Raw genomic sequence first — 23,852 nt, forward strand, 5'->3', positions numbered from 1 at the left:
AGCCTTCAAAAACAAAAAATAAAAACAAAAAATATATTTTACAAAACATAATTCCAATTAAAATAGTTAGCTGGGTAAAATGCCACATTTTTTATGTCACAGTTAGTGCGATTCTTGATTCTTGATAAAATGTAATTATATTTTAATCCCACAAATTTCTTTTTTCTTTTTATGAGAGCTCACACACTTAAAGGATATCCCAAAGTCACACATTTTACAACAGCAACCTCATTTTATAAATGCAATACACTACAAAACAAGTGGAATAAAAGCAAAACATTAATAATATGCTTTAGTGGAATTACTACAGTATCTTGAAATTTGCCGTTTCCGTTCGTGCTTTTATTTTGAAGGCAGCCCATTGAAACGGAAATCGTTGCGCTGGGTCACCTGGCTACCGTTTAGCGTTTACTTTCCGTTAGCAAAGTTGTAGATTGCAAGAAGTTTTTTGCGAGTATACATTTGAGCACACCAGAACAAAGGGATTACACACATATAAAGCACGGTATGTACACCGAGTTGTTGTAAAGAAAACAAAAACAGGCTTGTAGGCTTGTGAAATGGGACGGTCTAGCCTCCCTCGCGCTGCCCAGGTTGCCTATCAACCGTTATACTAAAAGCGGGAAACGTTTCATACAGCTTTGTTTGACAGAAACGGAGTAGAACATATTTTGTTCATTTGTTTCTACATGAGCTTTGTGTGATGTGATAAGTATCTGAGGCTGAGACCACACGACTGTAAAACATGATTGTTGGGCTTCATTTTTGTACTGAACAGTCATTTTAAGATTAGCTAGTAAATAACAATTAGCTCATGTTGTTCATGAGACTAAAGTCATCTTACTTTGGTAATGTAAATATAATATGGCCAATATGATAGTTATTATCTTAATCATTATTAGTTATCACAGCAGTGAGTTCGAACTCTGTGTCAAATACTGAGCTTCAGTAAAGATTCTATGGCGTTATTTTAGTGCCACTATGCTCAAATTCTTTTTACTTGCGCTCAGAATAGTGGCACAAAAATAACGCCATAAGATTCAAGTTACAATTATTTATATTTCCTATCTCCTTAAATCTTCACTCAAAGACAAGTATGTTTGACAGTGTGTATATAGATGTATCATATAGAAAAGACAAATATTGTTCGTTTAATATGCTGGCATTACTAAATTTGGCTCAATGCTTACATATATGTGTAAAAAGAAAATGTGCGAGCTGTGGTAACTGTGTCTGATAGAATGAAGAGTAGACTGATACATGAAATATTCCTTTATTGGGTGAGAAAATCAGACCATGTCATAACTGCTTTAAGTCATACAGAATAGATATCAGAGCCTTAAACAGGCTGACTTCTGCTAAATGGGTCAAACTGGGCAGAAAGTCTACAATCACATAACATCCTTATAGAATATGATGTAACACTATAGATCAACTTAGCTCAGAATATATAAAGCATATAAACAATTACAGCAATATGATGCAACAAACACAGCAGTGCTACTGATCCAAAATACTCAAAGCTTCATAGAACTGAAACAAACATTTATTTTAGCTCCATTCTGCTGCTGATACATACTTTAGGTTTCTGAACATTGAACTTGTTGCTGCCTTTCATAGTTTGTAACTTGAAGGCCCTGAGTACTTTCTCTCACACTGAAAACACTGGGATGATAACATTATTTGAACATTACCTAATAAGACTGATTCAGCACAGACAGTTATGTTAAACTTTCCTAGCAGTCCTTCACAAACAGGGAACAGTCTGTCTATTCTCTCCATCTGTCAGCTGCTGCTGGCTCTTCCTCCTCCTCTTCCTCACACACTGCTGAGTTTGTCCTGGTGGATCATCAGGGCTGCAAAGCCTCACAGATGATGTGCAGCAGTGGGTCCCTCAGTCTGTCCTCACTCTGGACACTTGCAGTTGTCACACATGGAAATGAAATGTGTGATAAGCTGCAGGATTCAGACACAAGTGTAACTTATAAACACACGTTCATACTTTTATTCCACAATCAGAGAGAAAGAAACAGAGAGAGAGTGCAGGACAGACAGACAGGTGACAGTCTCAGGTGTACACACTGCTACACAACAGCACCAGAGAAGGAGGATTTAGTGTTTGTGTTATTACGAGTGCTACACAAGAAGAGTTCCCAGATGGTACAGTGGACACATGTGTGACTGCTGTGATTAAAGCATCTTTCTTTCAGCTTAACGAGTGAACCGTCAGCTCGTTCAAACACACGTTAAAGTCCGTTTGGCTCGACACCACCGAACAGAGGCAGCAATATAACATAGCTAACATTAACAGTGCAGTGAATCCTGCTTGTTGCGATCATGTTTAGGGGGTAGGAGGATGTGTTCATGACTTATGGCAGTTTGCACCAGTCCAGGTCCATCTGTGTGGATTTCATCTTTCCAAGATTCTGAGGCCCAGTACAACTCATTAACCTGTTTTCTTTGTTTTCTTTATTTTTAACTTTCCAGCTTTCCATTGCCATCGAAGCGTTACACCCCTTCTCCTGCACCAGGGTACAAACAGAGCCCCCTACATGGTAGGCTCCCAGGGAGCTCTTTACTGATCGGACAGCAAGCTGCATGCTTGCGGCTGGCTCAGCTGAAAGCCCGCCTTGCGTTGACACAGATAAATAACGCCATTGCTATTGGTGGCCGAACCAATACACGCGCCCCATTTATATCTACAACACCCCCCTTTCCTGACAGCTGCAGCCATCAGTCTACTAAACCTTCTGAAGGTTGCTAACACCATGTCCCATCCCTTATATAACCCCTATGCCTCTGGGAAACAAAGTTCAGCCCAGGGGCGCTATGGACAGTCGAGTATGCAGGCAGAGAGAGACTCTCATAAGACACCTCCTCATCTTGGGCCTGGGTCCAGCTTTAGCTCTTCTGGAGTTTCATCTGCGTCTCCTGCAAAATCTGGAGGAACAATCCCATCACTGCTAACTATGCCAATGAGCTGCAGGCCAGAAGGGAGTAAGACTTCAATGGAAGAGGACATAAAGAAGTCCAAACCTGTGGGCTCTGCAGAGTCTACTTCAGAAACAGCTGTGAACATCCTTATGCAATTTGGACTTGAAAAAGAGGACCTGGAACATCCAATCTCATACTCTGAAGATCAGATCACTCCTGACAACCTGCCTTTTACCTTACAAGTGACAGAGGATATCCCAGTGCTGGCCCAGATGCAAGACTACACTGCCACTTCACCTAGGGTCTTTCCGCATACCTGCTCTCTATGTAACAAGGAATGTAATCAGATGAAGGTAAGTCGAAGATTGTTCGATGTTTTTGCTTTCAGTCAGTTTTTATTTATTTGAAACGCAATGTTTTTTGTTTTGTTTTGGGATTGTTTTTAATTATTTGACTTTGAATGCCATTATAGGATTTTGGTTTTGAAAAAGCTTCATGGATGCTACTTTAAAGTTTATTTGGTTTGTTTTATTCACTATTACTGCATAATGATGACTGTAGGAAGACTACCAACTTGGACTGCAAACATTTGGACACATTTTCCCATATTTCTGCAATTCAGTATTCTGTAACAGAACTTTTGAAGGATTACAGTCCAGACTAAACTTAACTATATGTCTACCAGATGTTGTAATTTAAAAAACTACTTCAAAGAGACCTTCAGAAACTTCAGTGGTCTGTACTTGCAATTGATAGATTTAATGTCTTTTGACTTGATGTAAACCCATGCGAAGACATTCAAGGCATTTGCTAACAATGGAGCCAAGGCCTCAGATGACGTGATGAGGAAGAATCTGCAAGCATGAAGAACCTGTGCATCAGAAAATGTTGGAAGAGGGCTGTTTTTTCATTTGTCTCTGTCCTTGGGCTACTGTTCCACAGTGCTCATTCAGCTTTGCTTTTCCTGGAACTGTTGCTGAATGTAAAAGTTCCCCTTTTTGTCTTTTGTCACTAGAGTGAACAATAGTGTGTTTGGTCCTTTATTTTATATCAGTAGGCACCTTGTTTTTGTGTTATACTAATTTTCTTTGCTCATACTTTAAGTTAGTGTTTCGGTGTCACAAGACTTTTACTACCACAAACATAAGCACCCTGGGCGCAGCGCCCAGTCATGAGCTACACAAGCACCAGCTTTAATTTGACTGATTGTTGAATCTCTCTTTATGGATGTGCCTTCCTTTGCTGCACCAAATTTCACATTTGGGCTCCTCGTCAAAGAAACAGCGCCTTCCTCTTCTGGCCTATTTCAACATCATCTTCCTGTCGCTACTCTAACTGTGATCAACATAGGTGGTGCATTTTGTCCTAATCCAAACTTGGCCTCTCCTGAGACGACCTTCTTGGAACCTTGGGAAATTTTGATGCCATAAGAAGAGCCTGAGTAGGGCTGGGTATCGTCACTGATTTCTAGAATCGATTCAATTCCGATTCACAAGGTCCCGAATCGATTCGATCCACGATTCGATTTAATTCGATTCGATTTAAATCTGGGAAATTTTGACAGTCAGAAATATTATAATTCAGATCAGTACATTTACATATTTTTGTATCAATCAAAAGGAAGCTGACACACGCAAGACTTTATCACAGGTGTAAGCGTCACAGCAGATGCTTTTGTGTCAAAGTAGCTGAAGATAAAACACAGAAAAACATGAAGGTGATTTTCCTGGCCTGGGATTTTATAAAAATATTCTGCAGTACATCAAAAATGAAAGAAAACCATTAATCAACATATGAACATCACCTCTGACGTTACAGCGGTTTTATTAGAGACACGGTTAAGCGTTTTACATTTTGAATAATTTTAAAAAGTTTAAATTTGTTCAGTATTGAACAGCAGAAATGAGGTTTTCTTTTCGGAAGAAGGTAAAAGGGAAAAAAACAGCGGCCGACAGCCTGTAAACAGCGGTAGACTTGTGCGTAACAAGCAAGCGAATAATGAAGAAAGGGAAACTGTTCTTGAAGTACAGAGAGAGGGAGAGAGAGCTGTGCATCGCGGTGGAAGCAAAACAGTAAAAGTCAGAGTGAATTCATGATGATGTTTATGTGAAGCGTTTGGATCTTCTTTTGCTGCTGGTTCGGTCAATATTGTTTGGAGAGAGATCAAACTAACAGCTTTAGAATCGGCTCATAAAGGGCGTGAACACACAGCGCGGACCCGCCGACAGATCAGAATCAGCGAGCTGTCGGCTTTCAGCCCCGACCGTGAGAAAGGCGACATCTCACTGATTCTGATCCGCGGGTCGCGCTGTGTGTTTAAGTCTATGTGCAGAAGCCGTGTTCCTGCTCTCATTTACTGTCTTAACTGTTTGGTGGTTCTTGAAATTTTGTGAGATGTCACCTGAGATTCTGGCATTTTGGGCAAAATAAATTTATATTAAAAAATCGATTCAGGATTTTAATGAATCGATTTTACGTTATCCAAGCCAGAATCGATTTTAATCGATGAATCGATTATAAAAACCCACCCCTAAGCCTGAGAGTCCAGAATCCAGAGCCTAAGATGACCCTTTTGTTTTGGTTGTTTGTAGTCAGATGTTTGACTTGTGTTTTCCATATATACTAAATAATTTCATCTTTAAAATTGTATCCCAGGAGAGGTATAATGTGTCATGCTTATTTGTTCCTGTTTTGTTTTTGGCCCATGAAGGTTTCTAAGTGCAATCCAGGCTCCTGGCTAATGTTATAATGCTTCTCCGTTCAGTGAAGGACTAACTGTTAATATTTTAAGATTTTTTTTAAGGCCACTGCAAAGTTTAGTGACCTTTTTATCAGCAAGTGATGTCAATGACAAACATTGCTCCTGATAATAATGAATCTGGTCTAAATGTTTGTTTTTTGTTGTGACCACTAGGATTGGGTCTCCCACCAGAATACCAGCCTTCACATCGAGAACTGCAAACTTCTGCGAAAGCAGTCAGTCTTTCTTCTCTGTACTTCGTGATTATGAACCGATATCTTTGGGGCAGCGCAACCATGGTTGTGCCGAAATGATGTCGGGGTTGTAATGCTAGGATAGCTTCCTAAGAACTGTTCATTTGTATTTTTTCATTTTTCTTTGTCATATTTGTTGCGTTCCTGTAAAGCACCTTAATGATTTATTGTTAAAAGGCTGAATACATTTCTAAGTTTTTGAATTAATGAACAATAATATATTTTTAAGGACATTCTACTTGGCAACATCTGACAAAAATGTACCTGTGTTTTTCCACAGATACCCAGAGTGGAACGGTGAAATAGCATCACCGCGAGGGTAAATATCTTCATTTGAAGTCATTTGGCGAATAAAAAAACATGCCAGCATTGGAGCCTTTCATTTTCTTTCATTTAACTGTGCTTTTCTTTTTAATGCACTTGTTAGTGCGTCAGGTGCCAAGCCCTCTCCCGCAACGTCTGCTGAGACTTCCCAGAAGAAAACCAGACATGAGAGTCGTTCCCGTTCCTGCAGCCCCCGCAGTCATCGTGACTCGGAGCAAAGCAGCGACAGGCGAAGAAGGCTTTCCCGCTCTCGCAGACCCCGCACTCATCGTGACTCGGAGCGTAGCAGGGACAGGCGAAGCAGCCATTCCCGCTCCGGCAGCCCACGTCGCCACCGTGACTTGCAGAATAGGAGGAACAGTCATTCCTGTTCTCAATCACGCAGCCGCCGAAGGGAGAGACACAGAAGCCAATCACGATCTCTGTACAGGTCCAGACGCAATCGCAGGTCTGTCCAACAAACATTTTGAGAACTAGGATCAATCAAGAAGATTTAGCTCTCCAGTGGATTGTTAAAGGGTGAAATATAACATATATATAAAAATATCAACTTGAAAAAACTTAATTGGTGGACAGCATTTACCTTTTGTATCCATGCTGGGTGTGTGCTTTGAGATGTTTCTGAGTTATTAAGTTCTTTGATCCATACTTTTTTCAGGTCCCGGTCTCATTCTGACTCCTCGTGGTATGACCGTCCTTCCTCTTCACGATATCGATCACGCTCAAGGTGCCGCGAGAGACGATCCTCACTGAGAAGAAGAGATGAGAAACGTTCATCACCGAGGAAAAGCTGGGAGAGGCGATCGTCGACTGAGAGGTCATCTCCGAGGCGAAAGAAGTCAAGCAGCTCAAAGATCTTGGCAAAGAAACTGCTGGAAACATCAGGTTTGAAAATTGCTTCATGTTTTATTTTTTTGTATGTACTCATTAGTTTTTCTAAGATCAAAGTTCTCCTCCCCCCTCACAACCTTAACTTTACTAATGTAAAGGATAAATAAAGACCAGTGCCACCAGAAATGTCAGCATAGTTTTTTCTACTATTATAAAACTTTCAGAAACGGTAGATGATTTTCGAGACTTGGCACCCACCAAAGTGTGAATCTCTTTTGCACCTGTGGTCTTTTAGCTCTCCAGTCCTTATCAAACCAGTCTGACCTGGAGACTGTCGTCAAAACTTTGGCTCCTGCCCTGCTGGCTGAGCTAGTCAAGATGAAGTCGTCCCCATCAACATCATCATCATCGTCCTCACGTTCTGCATCTCCAGAAACAACTAAAGGGACGCCTAGCACAGAGAAGACAGAGGTGACTTCATATTATGCCTTTTTTCATGAATGCACAGTTTTGGACAATTTATAATGTGATCAGTGACAGATGACGTGATTGTTGATGCCACACAACCAAGATTAAATCTTTCAACACAGATTTATACAAGCAGATAGTTTGAGTCAAGTTGTCATGATGAAATCTGCATTTGGTTTGTTCATAATTTTCTTCCCTGTGTTTCCACAGGCTGGCAAATCTTCCCCTCCGACCATGGTGAGGCTACAAGGGACTGTAAGTAGTCTCTGTCACAGTGATGTGATTTCTGCTATGGAGAAAACATTTTGAAAAACTAAGTCAGTTGTTTTGTTTAGGTCAAAATTACAGGTATGTACACTGAAATTTGTTCACTGTTCAGGGGCGGATCTAGAGAAATTTTCTTAGGGTGGCAAAGAAATCAAATAGGGTGGCAAAATCGAAGCCTTCTTATTTTTCAAACACATATGCAGGTGGTTACATATGGTTAGAATAATTCAAATGCAGTAAGTATACACGTTTTTCATATAAATATAGTCTAGAACTTAATTATTGTCTGTAGCCCACATAATTACACACTTTAGTTACATAAAACATGTGAGTTTCTGTATAGCCTGTATAATAAATAAATATGTAGCCCAACAAGTATAAAATCCAGACACACTGTTAGAAAACAGTCACATTGTTACAGCTTAAATGACACAAAATGTCAGAAATCTGCACTGTCATGAACAACAATTTAAACCTAATTTTTCATGATTTGTTGGATGAACCCACTGAGGTCTGAAATACAATCGGCCATTTTTGACTCCTTTTGAGTTTACGTTTGTATTTCACCCTCAGATTGTTTCATTTTATTTTGTTCCCCTTGCCTTGTTTGGTGTCATTCTTTTCAGCTCAACTGAATTTAGTTGTTTTTTTCACTGACATACTGCATTAGTATTACTGATCTGAAACCACACAAAGAACGTAAAATCCTAGTAGTATGTTTTTACTGTAAAAAAAAAACACCACAGTATATTTTTATAACTTGAAATGCAAATATAAATTGTACATTTTGTAAACATATACAACTATTTATCTAAAAATGCAGCCGATACACCTGCCGTTTTTTGTTTTTTTTTCATTTTGTATAAGAATTTAAAAATATTACTACAACTAAAATGAGAGAACAATTAGGTGTCGCACTAAGATGCCCCACAAACTATGTGTGCCAGTAAAAAAAAAGTTTGTCCACCAAAAGACAGAACAGCACAGGGACAAACCTGCAGGCCTGATAACAGCAGCTGTATCACTCCGCTGGTTTTCTACTTAGTGACAGTGTTTACATTGCAAATGTGCCTTTGTGACATTCATTAGTGCCCTCACTGACACACAAAACAAAACGACTACACAACAGAACTACACAAGACAACACACTAAGTAAACACTCCACACTAAACGTCACAAATCTCCCACATCTAAAAACTCTCTCTCTCACTTGCTTGCTCTGTCTCGCTGCCGTTACCGTCACTCCTAAAACGTTTCCCTCTTCCTAAACAATCAAATCCCACGCGTTGACTGTTTTTTTAATTGGTCGACATGGTACATTTAGGAAGGTGGTGGCTTTTTTTCTTTCTTTACTGTTTTCGTGCTGTCCTTACAAAACGCTTAAAACACACACACACAAAAACGTGACGACAGTATTTAGAACAAAGCGTGGCTTATATATATTATCATAACTCTGGATTTACTGGCCTGTAATTAAAATTTAAAAACTTTGAAGTCCGAATTTTCAATGTGGGCTGAAATAGAAACTCAGCGTGGCTGCAGCTTGTTGCTGTGTCAGCTTACATCAGTCATGTGATTTGGAGGTGCAGCGTGTCCGTGGACCACAGAGGGTTAATAACACTCACCTTCCTTCCATTTCCAGAGTGTAACATCCACCCACCTGTGTAAAAAGCGAAATTCCCATGGTGTTGTTCAGAATGTGCTCTGGCACAATCATAAGCATCGCTTGCTACTGAAAACAAGAAAAAAGCCGGTCCTGCTATGGGCTGAACCATTTGTTAATGGTGGAGGGGGGAACACTATGCAATATTTTCAGTTTTAGCATTTATATTCACTGTTGACTGTAACTACGTTCAAACTGTTAATGCTGTCTTATTTTAATAAACAACACTGTCATATGCAAAACTGGGGTGGCACTTGGGGTGGCAAGGGATCATTTTAGGGTGGCACTTGCCACCCCATACCACCCTTCTAGATCCGCCCCTGTCACTGTTATAGATGGATGAGTTCATTGACCTACTTGTGAATCGAGAGAAAGTTCCTCTCCTGTTTGTCTCCTGGTTTGCTTCTGCAATCTAAGATAGATATTTATGCACCGTAGCTACAATTCTCTATAAATATACTGTCCGTTCACGGTTGTAGTCCTGCATTCATTATGCGGTTTAAAGTCAGTTGGTTATCCTTACATTTCTTCTACAGTCTCGCACCCCTCAAATTCATAGTTACTTTGGATTATACTGAGCTTTTATATAGTCATCCCCATGTCAGGAAGCTTCCGCTCAAGTCTAATGCTATGAAAGCATACACACTGTACTTTTATTTTGCTGTGTTGCATTATGCATTTTTTAAATCTATATATACACATTGCACTGAAAACATCCTTGGAATCGCACTGGTTGCTTGCAAGTTGCCACAGTTGCTTGTGGTTTGCATGGAAGACTCCAACTTGTCTGTAAATACTTGTAAGCTCATGACAAGTGCTCATGTATGATTCTTAGTGTGAATGTAGTAACTTAACAGTTTTGGTAGTAATACAAACTAATGTATGTTCGTTGTGTGTGTGTTTGTAAGGAAGCTGCAGTGGCACCTAAAAATACAGCCAAGGCTACGGAGGCTGTTGAACCAATTAAAGGTGCTGCAGTTGACGGTGAGCCAAAAGTCTTGGCTTCCAAAGCAGAAACGGCCTCAACCACGCAGATTTGTATTTAGATCAGCTGGGTAATTTGCATCCTATCTAAACTACCACTATTGAACTTAACTACATTTCCTTTATTCCAAGACTCTGTGACTGCAGAGAAGATCTCAAAGGATCAGCCGGTCGCTGTTACCCACCCAACATTTTGGGAGCGGATACAAGAGCAACTGCGTCCAGAAAGAATCCGTAAGAAATCCCCAAAGATCTGTATGAAAGATTTCTCAATGTGAAGATATTTTCTATTTCATAATTATTTTTTGGTTTTTCTTTTGCTCTGCACTTCACAGGTTGTCTCAAGACAGTCAAACTTCCCAATTCAAAGGTAACATTAAAAAAACACTTCAATTATACCTGTAAGAAAAACATGCTTTATCAAAGTGGTTAAGTTTTGATCTGAAATAGTTCAGTTTGTTTTACAAGTTTGTAGTTATATCTCATTGTCAGGTGACGCTCAAGTAGGTGTAAATGTAGAAAAATGTTAAAAATTCACTAGGGATGTCGCAATACCAGAGATTTTGTAGTCAGTATAGACACCAATAGAATTGCACCATTCTTGGTTACCAATTTAGTATTGTAATAAAACAATTATCTCATGTACTAACACATACTAAAACTCCTTTATTGAAAAGCTAGTTTAACATGTTCAAATTATATGCACAGTCATCCAGGACATGGTGGTTTTGAGTGCTTAAAAAGGTTTTTCCTTCCCAAGTTTGACATGTGCAATAGTGCTGTTTACACATTGCCTTTTGGGAATCAGTTATCACTGTTTATGGATCCACCTTAAATGAAAAGTACTTTCATAGCTGACTCTTACTGCCTTTTTTGTCAGTGAGTCAAGGTAGAGCTGCACTACGTGAAACAAAGAAAGAAAAAAAGAAGTAAAGGAAAATTAGCATCAGAAACATTTTGTAATAGGTACCTGATTGTGTTCATAGTTGTAGACAGTGCTCAAAGTGAGGTTTATAAGTTAATGTTTGCATTTTTCAGATTTCTGTCTGGAATTTCTTCCATTGCAATTGTGAACTGATCCTGAAATTCTTTTCGTTTGCACAGCTTGTTTCGCTTGATTACAAGGTGCTGTTAATAAGCAACCTGCCAGAGTATCACGATGGCTGTTACGCAGAGGAGGACATCGCCGGTCTGCTCACTCGACACCGATTTGAGTATTACGACGACACGATCTACGTTATACCACAGGCACGCATGGTAAGCACCAGTTTGCATTGGGCTGGGTTATGACCTTCATTTTAATGGCGCTCTAAATCTCTTTTCTAAGACGACCTAACTAACATTTAGTTAGTTAATACATATTTTGTGAGTGCCTGTCTTCATGGTTATTCAGTAAAAATCAGTGTTTGGTTGTTTGTTTTTCCTTCAGGCTTTTGCCCTCATGCCGACAGCAGTGGCAGCTAAAAACATCGTGCTAGCATCAGAAAATCACGATTTTATTCTCAGTGGTTCTAAACTTCAACTGCAGGTTGAGAAGGGCAACATTTTAATGACGCCGGTAAGCACTGTGTGTAGATAATGCAATCTACTGTTGTGACAGATGTTATTACAATTATTTGAAAATATTTGTTTCTGCTTGTTTATTTAAAGTGTGATTATAAATGTAAAAAATATTTCTTTTTGTAGAAAAAAATACCTTTAAGCTGAAATAAATCGAACCGAATCCGAAGTGATGTAATGATTTTGAACTGTTTTTTTTCTTTCAGCTTGAGTTTTATAAGTCTCTGATGAAACGGCTATGCTATGTAAGTAACGCACATATCTCAGAAACAAAGACTGCACTCGAATACCTTTAGATTTATTGGTCAGAGTATAAAGTCATAACTGGAAGCACTCACATCCAAGTCAAAACACCTTGAAAAATGGGGACATACCCGTTTTTTCAGATATTCACACAGGGCTAGGAAAGGTTTGGAGAACTCTTTTCCTGGAATAAATTAAATCCTCATTTAAAAATGCATTTTGTATTTTTTTTAAACATTTGTTTAACGATTTGAAACTTGTGCAAAAAATTAGGAAATTGGGAACGAGCCAAATGCGTTTTCCACGGCACTGTGTGTACATTAGTTTAAATACTTTTTCAACCAGTGTTATCAAAAACAGCGAGAGCTGCAATTATAAATTGTTTGGAAAATGAAGATAGCTGCCAGGGTGCATACCTGCTGTGTGAATATAAGTGCAAACTTATGGCCTTGATCTTGGAGCTGTAGTATAAGAATGTTTGGAATGTCATACTGTTTGTGGGGTTGTTGTTTTTTCACGTTAACCCGGTTTTCTCGAAGCAGCAAGTGACTGACAATGGAGCACGATTAATCTACATCAGGAACATCTCGCCAGGCGAGTCCCGGCATCTCAGAGAAGCTTTGAAAAAAATGGATTGTGTAAGAAACTACCTGCCTCTTCTCAACAAGGTATAAACACACTCATAAATGCCAACAAGTGCATGTGTTAGAAGTCTGTGAAAGGCTGTGTGAGATATGTGCTTGTGTAAGTGTAATCTTAACCATACAGAAAAATTGACAGATTAACCGCTTGCACACCAAACTAAAGGACGTGCACCAACCTTCATAAATCCATCCTTCAAAAGAGATAATGTGTCTAGATTTGGATGCTACTTATCTTGAGGAAAGCACAACTGCAAAACTATAGCGATAGTAAAGAGAGACTGCCGATAAGCTGCTCGCTGAGCAATTCTTCATATGCTCATGCGCACTAGTATTTATCACATTACAGCATTAGTGCAGGGGTCATGTTGAGCATGGCTCCAGTGCATCATTGAGCCAGGATTTCTGACTCTTGAATCCAGTGAACTCCACAATAAAGCTGTACTTAGTTCACTCTTTCCACGTGTGCTTAGCACTTGTTTTCTAACATTTACAATGTGAAGGTAAAATGTTCAGAATACATTTTCTTTCTTGTGTTTCAGGTGTTTATCGAATTTCAGTCTCTTCGTGATGCTGATCGCCTTGGCGTTTGGTACAGCCTTCTAAAACGGCCCACCGGCCACAAATTGTCAAGGCTGAAAATACCACAGTGTGGATGTACCTCACTGCGTAAGTGTTTTTTAAATGGGATTTTAAACAAATATGAATTAAACGGAAACAAAAAGATGGGTTAAGTTAATGGAAGGTCAGACCTTTCTTTCGCTTTCTGTTTGTGAAACACTCATGAATAGATTTTTCAGGTCTCCCCTGGGCTGTGGATAAAGTGCAGACAAAACTGCTGATTTATTGTTGTTCACAATCAATCATTGTGACACATTCCCTCAACTTTTATCCACTAACACTGTGATTCTGGTTCCCACAAATCCTTTGATGCTCATTTGCCTTATTATCTCTCTGACCTCTTTTCTGGCCCCTCCAGAAATCTTTGCTCCATCAGTGGTCAATTTCCTTCTGCTTGTCTCTGCCCCAGACACATGAGCCAGAGCCATTACTTAAACTGCACTTTTTCAGTCTGGCATTTGATCTAACCCACTAATCGTTGTTTTTCTGATGTCTATGATACCTTGGGTATCTGTAAAGGTGCTTAAAGTTCAAATAAAAGTCAAAACATTGATATTACTGGATCATTGTAAACATTAAAAACCTGTTTTGCACCACTCGTTTTTCCTTTTCTTTCCCCCACAAAACTTTTAACAAAACTTATTTTTGCTTGTGCAGCACCAAGATTGCCAGACAAAGCTTTGCCAGACAGCGAGGTTGCTGTTGATGGTGCAACTGTCCCAACAGAAGATATTACCATCCCACAACGCAGCACTTCACCATATTGGATCACAATGACAACTAGTCCCTTTGTGTTCCCCACTGTCTCTCCTTGGTTCACAATCCCAGGTGAGAGAAACAGCTGGAAACTAAAATTAACCTCCAGATATAAAGTGTTGACTGTTACTAACTGTGTCTGTTTTACACTTCTAGAGTATTTAACTGTCAGTGAACCTGATGACATTGAGGTGAGTGCATCTTATAAACCCAGGTTTCATGTGTTAAACAGGAATCCTTGAGTAAATACCAAGAGGTGTCCATTTTTCCAAATACTCACCTCAAAAACCACATTTCTTTTTTTCTGCTAAAGTTGGTTTCATTTTGTCTTCTCTATGTGCTCAGTAATAATAATATATTTTTTAAAAAGTACCGCAAAGTTTCTCTTCGAATAAACTTTGGTTCTTGAACCTTGTGTCTTGCAGAAAGCCCAATCTCAAGGTTCTACGTTCTCCACCATCATGTTGACCGGTTTGCCAGAAGGAAACTACAGACAGGAGGATGTCACCAAGCTGGTGTGGCGTTACGTCCCTGATCAGACTGTTCAGACTCTGTACTACAAAATAATCGTTTTATCACTGCAGAGGAGGGTGAGGAGTAGACCCAGCAGGCTGATACAGAGAAATTTGCATTTGCAAATTGAATTCAATTTAATGATTGATATTGAATGTTTCCTCTGCATCATTTTTCCCCTCCAGGCCTTTGTGTTTTTTAACAGCTGGGATGCGTGCTGCGATTTCGCCAGGGATTACCTCAAAAATCCAGTTACTGTTGGAGAGTGGACGCTCAGAATCCACATTGTTTTACAAGACATGCTTCCTGGTACAAGTGAGGTATGAAAATGGAGCAATCGGGGGCTGTTAAATCGGGGGCATGCTCCTGTTTCACTCAAACTATTCAGATCCCAATCAAAACAGATTTCTCCTCTAAGGAGTGAGCACAGCATCATCCTTCTCTGGGCTAATATTACTAGAATGAGAATACTCAGAGTACTTTATTGATCCCTGGGGGAAATATATTGGTTACAGTACAAACAGTAACACAGACAGATACAAGAAGTAAGGAATAGCACAATATATACAATATATACATACATATAAGTCACTCATTGATAAATATCTGAATAAGAAATGGAAAAACTAAAAATATGCATGAATTTCAAATCAACTATTTATTGTTACTTCGTCTGTATTTGTTCCTTCCTTTTTGCAACAGCAGCACAAAAGCTGCATGAACTTTATCCACTTTTCTGTTCGTAGGCGACAACCCACGTCATTCCGCCACCACTTTAAATTTCCACAGAGCTCCTTGTGAAGTCAGCCCCGTGTAAACTTTAAAGACCCAGACATAGGTTCCAGAGTGTTTTACTGACTATTAAGTAATGCCCTTACTTATTTTGAAACTTCAGTCGCTGCTAACCTTCTAGCGTCAGCGTTTCCCCTCTCAAGTTTCCTTGTGGGCTAGCTATTCAGGAGCTTTCTGAGAGCTCTCTCCACAGCTACATGTTAAGAGGAATTGAGGTCTGACAACTGTTGCGGAAAGTCACTGAGTGTTAAGGATGGTGAGTTAGTGAACCCAGACGCGGACCTCTCGTTAAAGTTGAACAGTGTCTTTATTTACAGTGAAGCCAATCCACAGTTATCCATAGTGCAAGTCCCTTCAGTGCTCCTCTCCCCGTCTCTCCTCGTGTGTCCACACAACTCCCGTGCATCAGTGACGTCTCTCCTTCCGTCTCTCCGCCTCGTTCGCTTCCTGGCAAAAGGCAAAACAGCCACGATTAGCCTCCCTCCGCTATCAAACACTTGCTTTACCCTTGCTGAGCTCGAGTCACTACCAGGCTTGGTGCAATACTCCAGCGCTGTCTGTCACTCAGCCACACCATTAAATAGCTCTGCCAACGACGGTGGATGATTGGCAGCAGCTGGCGAGGAATCAGTCGCAGGTGGGACAGCAGCTCAGAGCGGCAGCACTTCCGGGTCGGAGATCTCCCATTGCTACGCGACCGCGTACCAATCGCAGCGGAGCAGGAGAGGAAGAAACAGAGCGAGAGAGAGGAGAACAAACACACACATACACACAGGGCGCCGGTCGGGGCACCGTCAGACCTGACACTGAGACTCAAATAGCATCAAATAGTTCCTGCAAAACCTTGTTATATGTTGTGTCGTTACTGTCCTGAAGTATGAATCCTTTGCCACAAAGATGCAAACCAGGATCGAGTCACTTCTCACTTACAGTGGAGTCCAATATTTATCTTATTAAATGTGCTCAATAGAAGATTAAAAACACTCTAACCAGGAGGAGAGTTATTCAATATTTATTGTACAAACAGAGGATCAGCGATTGATGTAATCCCCTTTCATCTTCTGCTCTTTTCACAGGAGAGCATGTATAGAAGCATGATGAAATGGAGCACCACTGTAAGGCAGCAGTCACATAAATCTGTCTTGTAAAAGCAGCAGGCTCGGGTCTCCCTGATCTTAACGCTGGTTGTTTTTCAGCATGTTCCAGAGTCGGAGTCTCTGGAGGACCGGCTGCTGAGTGTGGAGGTCTCCGAGGTGAATGTGGACCTTGTCATGATGATCATGGAAGTGGTGGCGTCCATCGCTGCTTTTGTCAGATTCTTGCCGCTTGCCAACAGGGTACGATTTCATAAACACGTGCAACTGTTTTATGTTTTACAGAAGGCTGCAAGGCTTGTCATGGTGTCTGCTGTTCTTTTCATATTGAGAAACATTTTAAATGAGTCTGAAGGAGACTTTGTGGTTTTTTAACACGAGTTGAGCAAGTTTAAATATTCCATGTACAGACAGTCCCTGCGGCAGGCAATCTGAATTACACATGCCTTTGCAAACACTGGTGAAGAAGGACTGCCTGAAATGCACCAAGTTCTCAACCAAGTAGTAATCTTATGACCTGTTCAGCCTTTTGTCCTGGCCCATCGAGCAGGGGAGATCCCTGCAGTTTGAGGCAGCGCTAAGTTATTCTTTTAGTGTTTCTTGCTCAGTGGTTTTATTGTTCAATCAAAACTTTGCAAAAGTATAGAAATATGTTTGCACTTATTTCCCATTTGCAAGTTTAAAACTCCAAGATTTTTTTTTCTTTGCCTTGTACTATCGTACAGGGCAGTAAAGAAACTCGCCAGGACAAATTCTTTATCGCCCTGTACAATACAAATCGTGCCTGTAGCACACCCATTGAGTACCACTGTGTTGCTCAAATATCCGTTCTGTTCTCTCAGATATGCATTGAGATGGCCGAACCTGGTGGATTAACACAGGTGATGGAGAGCAAAGTCACCAAGGACTATTTATCTGCTTGGTAAGTGTGTCCCACGATCAGAAGTGAGAAAAAGAGGAAATTTATTTTACACTGTGTTTCTTCATTTTCTTTAAAGTGTCTTCATGTCTGTCTGACCTTGTGCTTCTTTCTCTCCTCTTCATAGCAGTAAAGCTGGACGTATTGAGTCGTGAGTATCTTTCTTTTTCAGCTTTAGTGGCAGAGTCAAATATACCATACGCTCCTCAAGGTCGTCTGTAGTAAACAGTTCCCAAAGATGCAAAAAGAGCAGCATGTGATTTAGATATAAGCAACTCTAGATTAGGAATTTGAAATGGAATTTCTTATTTCACATGAACATTTTGTGACAACAAACCTCTTTTCGTGGTAACCTACTGGCATCTTTGCTTTCAAATTCAGTTTGAAGAGCCTGAAACAGCGTCTGCAAGACTCTGGTGACAACCTCAAAATGAAAACCAAGAAGACCGCAGAATCGACTGATGCAGTGACCAAAGGTGACTGCCAGGCGGAGAGCCAGAGGACCGAGGAGGAAGCAGGGACCCAGCCCGATGCTGCAGCCGCCCCTGCTGGACAGCAGCCAGAGCCCAAGTGTCCTGATGACGAGACACAGGAGGGAGAGGAGAATGATGGATGGAGCATGGCCGACATTAAAGGTACAAAGAGCTGCTTTAAATCAGCAAAATACACCGCTCTGACAGCCAAAACACAGTAAAGTGAATATAAAAAGACAAGTTGTGATATTTTGTGGCTCTGATCTCATATTTGTGCTCCTCACTGTGCTACAGACATTCAGCCTGGTGGTAGTAATATATTTTATATATGTGGTGTTTAAGAAATGCTCCGTTGGTGCGATGACTATGTCCCACACCATCACCAGCCTGAGATTTTGATACAAGGCAGGATGGATCCAAGATTTCTGACCCTACCATCCTAATGTCACAGCAGAAACTGAGATTCAACAGACCAGGCAGCGTTTTTATTTTACAGCGTTGCTGAGCCTGTGTGAATTGTACCCTCAGTTTTGCGTTCTTAGCTTAGAGAAGTCGAACCCAGTGTGGTCTTCTGCTGCTGTAGCTCATCTGCTTCAGTCTTGGATGTGCTGTGCGTTCAGAGATGCTCTTGTGCATTGTAATAAGTGGTTGTTTGGCTTGCTCTGGCCTTCCGGTCAGCGTGAAGCAGTTATTTCATTCTCCTCTAAACTCAAAAATGCATTTCCTCCAGGGAACTGCCACTCACTGGATATTTTCTGTTTCAGACGGTTTTATGTAAACCCTAGAGATGCTTCTGTGGGAAAATCCCAGCACATCAGCAGTTTTTGAAATGCTAAGCTCAGCAAACATGCCACGTTTAAGTGACTTAAATTATTTTTCTTCTTCATTCTGATGCTCAGTTTGAATTTCAGCAGGTCATCTGACCATGTCTACATACCTAAATCACTAAGTTGCTGCCATGTGATTGGCTGATTAGAGAGTCGCATTAATGAGCAGTCAAACAGGTGTACCTAATAAAGTGGCCGATGAACGTTTCAGCTTTTCAAGTAAATCGAAATCATTTGTTCAATTATTATTGAGTTATAATTGAATGTTTAAATATGTTATAAACCCAGTGGCTCCTGTAGCAGATTCGTTGATGATTAACGTGTCGCTCTTTTCATTTTCAGTTGTGGCTAAACGCAGGAGGGAGCTTGTCGGAGCTGAGGCAAAGCGATCTCGCTCTCAGTCTCCGTGTGTTGTAGCAGATTTCAGACTGCCTCAGTTCAACCCTAACAGCCCCATCGGTCAGACACACACACTCTAAATTCAAATGTGTTGTTAATACTTGTCTAATCTTCCTGTTTCTGCTTCTCTGCAGGTCAGGAGTTTGTGGTCCCTAAATCAGGATTTTTCTGTAACATCTGCTCTGTTTTCTGCCTGAATGAGAAGACCGCCAAGGAACTCCACTGCTGCAGCCAGAAACACTACGACAACCTGCAGGTACGCACGCACATACATATACACGATTCAGCACACAAAATCACACTGTTGGCCTAACGATGTTTGTTTTCTCACTTTTCCCTTTTTTTTAGAAATATTATGAGGAACGTCGACAAAGAGCTACAAAAGCTTTGTCTCAGACGTCTCCAGGCTCCGTTTCTGACTGATGGACCTGATCTACTGTATTTTTAACACATAACTGTGCAGAGTGTATATATATGTGTGTCCTGGATGACTGTGGATATGTTTGCGGTTTTGTGATTTGTTTCTTATTTCCTGTTTTACTTTGAAAGTTCATGTCTTATGTCAGTGTGTTCAGTTTTACCTCTCCCCTGTCTCGTTAGCCTGATTTCTCCCAGCTGTGTCTCCCTCCCTCCCGCCCATTCCCTAATTACTCCCCTGTGTATTTAAGCCCTGTGTTTTCCTGGGCTCCCTGTCGCGTCGTACCTTCAACCTGCTGTGTGTTTGTAATGTCCAGTCCTCCAGCACCTCGCTTTAGAGTCTTGTTTTCCTTTTGTAAGTTTTATTTTGTCAGTCATTCTTCCAGCAATAAAGCTGCGTTTTCAGTTTATTCCCGTCTCCAAGAGTCCTGCATTTTTGCGTCCACCGCTTCTGCTCGCCTGCCACACAGCCAACCATGACAATAGCAGAATCTAGTATAACATGGAAACACCTACCTGAAACACAGACTTTATGTATTTTAAGTACTTGAGTAAATGTTCCCACTACTATCTGCACTCACTTCTGAAGATATTTAGACTAGTGAGAGAACTCTGAGCTCCTCCGCTTCATGTGAGATTCACTTTCCACTGTTTCCTTTCTTTCTTTCTTTTTTTTTAAATCCCTTTCCATTGCATTAATGTCTTGAAATACCAGGAAACCAAGCATCTGCCTCTGGAGACTTTTGACTCAAAAGGCAATAAAAACCAAAACAAATGTAAAAAAAAATGAATACAGGAAAAATTCCATTTTCACAAATGTCAAAACATTTTTTAATTAAAATTAATCTTTTTTTCCTATTAAAAAGTTGTAAAAATGAGTCCAAGGCCATGATGCCATAGCAGAGGATGTACTTCCTGAGGGAGCTGAAGAAATTCAACCTGCCAACACGGGCGATGATGCAATTCTACACTGCAATCATCGAGTCCATCCTCAACTCCATCACCGTGTGGTACGCTGGAGCCACTATCAGGGACAGTGGCGGTCCTAGCCTGTTTGGCGCCACGGGCGAACACTCTCTCTGCCCAATGGTGTGCTTGGTTATCCTTTCATGAGTTATTTACAAGTTTCTCTTTGTTCACAGCCATTGATATGTCGAAGAGGTTAACATGTTAGGAGCGGATCGAAATTGTGTTGATATCTGGTGAACGCAGTAACCGGGTCATTGCAGCAGATTTCAATGCAAGACACCCTACGAGACCACCCATCTCCCATGCTACAGTCAGCAAACTGCTCGCTAAGTTTTGTGAAACTGCTTCAGTGTTTATTTTGCGAAGCAGCAGGCGCACCTCGCAAACGGAGGGCGCCCTTACTCCCAGCAAATGGGCGATAGAAAACCGATCGGTGCCTGTACCATTCCCAATATGCGCCGGCTGATGTCGGGGCAGCATGAGTACGAGCAATTTTTTATTTTTTTTTTTCTCGCCGATGCCCGTGATGCCGCCCCCCACCACGATGCCGCCCCGGGCAACCCTTGTGCGCTCTGCTGAGAAGGTGATTGGCTGCAAACTCCCATCTCTGCAGGACCTGTACACCTCCAGGACACTGGGGCGTGCAGCTCAGATCACAGCTGACCCTTCTCACCCTGGACACAGTCTGTTTCTGTTAAGAAAAAAATATACCATCTCAAAAGAAACACAACTCAAACATGCACACAACAAGACAACACAGCCTGTTCCCCTACAGCACAGCAGATTTCAACATAAGCCACAGCACTATAACCCAGCTCAGTGTATTCATCAGCAGAAATATCTTATTTTAATAGTTTTTAAATAGAGTGTTTGACAGCTTCGCGTGTCATTTTTCTACAATGCCAATCCGATTACTCATATCATGTGAGGATGAAGACAGCACTGCTTGATAAGATTGTCAAGGTGTGCTGTGTTTTGGTGAATATGTGCCCCAGTGTGGTTGTCAGGGCCGTGGCATTGAATTCTGTAAAGTGGTTTCAATAAAACAGAAAAGATAAGTATGTTTTGTTTTCAGGTTTTTTTATTCAAGATGTGTTCACATGTACTTAGCAAGCGTGAGTACACAGCGTGAGGAAGGCGAAAAGCAAGGCAAGTGTATGAAGGTAATATTGAAGTAGGCTTAGTTTTGAAGTGGTGAAAGGCAAAGGCATGAGTGTAAGGTAATAAAGGGTAATAAGAGAGATGTAGAGGGGGCGGAGGACTTGGCTGGAGCAGGCAAAACATGTCCTCACTACACTAAGTAGGATTTTTTAACGCTGTGTAGTGACTCTTGCTAAGTACATGTGAAGAGATGTTGAATAAAAAAAGTAAAAGAAAAGGTACTTTTGTTTTGTGTTTTATTGAAAGCACTTTCCATAAAGTGTAATTGTTTCCAATGAAGAAAGAAGTAGGTAGCTTTCCATGTGTAATTAGTGTGTCATTGCAGAAGAAGCTTAATGTGTAGTTTGTAAAAACAATGGGGAAAAAAGGTGTCTGAAGAAGAAATGATAAATGTCCTTTTTTTTAAGCATTCACTTGGCCGGCCGTTTGGCGCATGACATGTGGCGGAGCACCCTGCTACAGAACTCCGCCAGTTCGAACCCCCCACGAACTCAATGCCACGGCCCTGCGCGGGGGGCGGGGAAGCGCACTCGCGTTTCCTTTTTGCCTGCTCCAGCCAAGTCCTCCGCCCCCTCTACATCTCTCTTATTACCCTTTATTACCTTACACTCATGCCTTTGCCTTTCACCACTTCAAAACTAAGCCTACTTCAATATTACCTTCATACACTTGCCTTGCTTTTCGCCTTCCTCACGCTGTGTACTCACGCTTGCTAAGTACATGTGAACACATCTTGAATAAAAAAACCTGAAAACAAAACATACTTATCTTTTCTGTTTTATTGAAACCACTTTACAGAATTGTTTCCAATGAAGAAAGAAGTAGGTAGCTTTCCATGTGTAATTAGTGTGTCATTGCAGAAGAAGCTTAATGTGTACTTTGTAAAAACAATGGGGAAAAAAGGTGTCTGAAGAAGAAATGATAAATGTCCTTTTTTTTCAAGCCCTCTCTGGCCGGCCGTTTCAGTGCCTCGCTTGGGGGGGGGGGCGGGGAGACGTGCACTGGCGTTTCCTTTTTGCTTTTTCCTGCTCTCGCCAAGTCCTCCGCCTGCTCTACATCTCTCTCATTACCTTTTATTAGCCGAAAATCCCAATGAGGCTTACACTCATGCCTTTGCCTTTCACCACTTCCTTCATACGCTCTCTTTGCTTTTGGCCTTCCTCACTACACTAAGTAGGATTTTTTAACGCTGTGTAGTGACTCTTGCTAAGTACATGTGAAGAGATGTTGAATAAAAAAAGTAAAAGAAAAGGTACTTTTGTTTTGTGTTTTATTGAAAGCACTTTCCATAAAGTGTAATTGTTTCCAATGAAGAAAGAAGTAGGTAGCTTTCCATGTGTAATTAGTGTGTCATTGCAGAAGAAGCTTAATGTGTAGTTTGTAAAAACAATGGGGAAAAAAGGTGTCTGAAGAAGAAATGATAAATGTCCTTTTTTTTAAGCATTCACTTGGCCGGCCGTTTGGCGCATGACATGTGGCGGAGCACCCTGCTACAGAACTCCGCCAGTTCGAACCCCCCACGAACTCAATGCCACGGCCCTGCGCGGGGGGCGGGGAAGCGCACTCGCGTTTCCTTTTTGCCTGCTCCAGCCAAGTCCTCCGCCCCCTCTACATCTCTCTTATTACCCTTTATTACCTTACACTCATGCCTTTGCCTTTCACCACTTCAAAACTAAGCCTACTTCAATATTACCTTCATACACTTGCCTTGCTTTTCGCCTTCCTCACGCTGTGTACTCACGCTTGCTAAGTACATGTGAACACATCTTGAATAAAAAAACCTGAAAACAAAACATACTTATCTTTTCTGTTTTATTGAAACCACTTTACAGAATTGTTTCCAATGAAGAAAGAAGTAGGTAGCTTTCCATGTGTAATTAGTGTGTCATTGCAGAAGAAGCTTAATGTGTACTTTGTAAAAACAATGGGGAAAAAAGGTGTCTGAAGAAGAAATGATAAATGTCCTTTTTTTTCAAGCCCTCTCTGGCCGGCCGTTTCAGTG

At 40.9% G+C, this 23,852-nt stretch overlaps 1 protein-coding gene and 1 long non-coding RNA gene across 4 annotated transcripts; one reads left to right on the forward strand and one right to left on the reverse strand.

The window, feature by feature from the left end:
* The first annotated feature begins 367 nt into the window (after nucleotides 1-367).
* On the forward strand, nucleotides 368-20,130 carry LOC146702463 (uncharacterized). 3 transcript variants are annotated; one of them, XM_085465343.1, is made up of 28 exons: nucleotides 368-505; nucleotides 2,488-3,287; nucleotides 5,849-5,910; nucleotides 6,209-6,247; nucleotides 6,356-6,700; nucleotides 6,911-7,137; nucleotides 7,379-7,554; nucleotides 7,762-7,806; nucleotides 10,390-10,465; nucleotides 10,598-10,699; nucleotides 10,801-10,835; nucleotides 11,570-11,722; nucleotides 11,895-12,023; nucleotides 12,232-12,270; nucleotides 12,811-12,936; nucleotides 13,452-13,578; nucleotides 14,188-14,358; nucleotides 14,443-14,477; nucleotides 14,712-14,876; nucleotides 14,985-15,119; nucleotides 16,668-16,706; nucleotides 16,788-16,928; nucleotides 17,528-17,607; nucleotides 17,732-17,755; nucleotides 17,986-18,239; nucleotides 19,247-19,363; nucleotides 19,438-19,559; nucleotides 19,652-20,130. In XM_085465343.1, the coding sequence occupies exons 2-28, from the start codon at nucleotides 2,769-2,771 to the stop codon at nucleotides 19,724-19,726; spliced, it is 3,558 nt and encodes a 1,185-aa protein (XP_085321469.1). In that variant the 5' UTR covers nucleotides 368-505; nucleotides 2,488-2,768; the 3' UTR covers nucleotides 19,727-20,130. The 3 variants fall into 3 exon arrangements, with proteins under 3 accessions (XP_085321469.1, XP_085321470.1, XP_085321471.1); XM_085465344.1 differs by having other exon boundaries at nucleotides 17,735-17,755; XM_085465345.1 differs by lacking the exons at nucleotides 19,247-19,363; nucleotides 19,438-19,559; nucleotides 19,652-20,130 and having other exon boundaries at nucleotides 17,993-18,028.
* Nucleotides 6,918-8,435, reverse strand: LOC146702464 (uncharacterized). The gene is made up of 2 exons (XR_014921833.1): nucleotides 7,342-8,435; nucleotides 6,918-7,001 (listed from the first exon to the last, which is right to left on the reverse strand). It is a non-coding gene; the product is annotated as an uncharacterized LOC146702464 (long non-coding RNA).
* Nucleotides 20,131-23,852: the final 3,722 nt, after the last annotated feature.

This window comes from Copadichromis virginalis, linkage group LG8, assembly GCF_057382275.1.
Source record: "Copadichromis virginalis isolate Kocher_CV1m ecotype Utaka linkage group LG8, C_Virginalis_male_GT1.1, whole genome shotgun sequence".
Taxonomy (NCBI): domain Eukaryota; kingdom Metazoa; phylum Chordata; class Actinopteri; order Cichliformes; family Cichlidae; genus Copadichromis; species Copadichromis virginalis.

What these genes read in the sequence shown, in the direction of transcription:
- LOC146702463 (XM_085465343.1), top strand. Translation starts at nt 2,769, where the DNA reads ATGTCCCATCCCTTATATAACCCCTATGCCTCTGGGAAACAAAGTTCA. An exon ending in ACTGCGTCCAGAAAGAATCC is followed by an intron (nt 10,700 to 10,800) that starts GTAAGAAATCCC and finishes TGCACTTCACAG; the next exon opens with GTTGTCTCAAGACAGTCAAA. An exon ending in AAGGACTATTTATCTGCTTG is followed by an intron (nt 17,608 to 17,731) that starts GTAAGTGTGTCC and finishes TCCTCTTCATAG; the next exon opens with CAGTAAAGCTGGACGTATTG.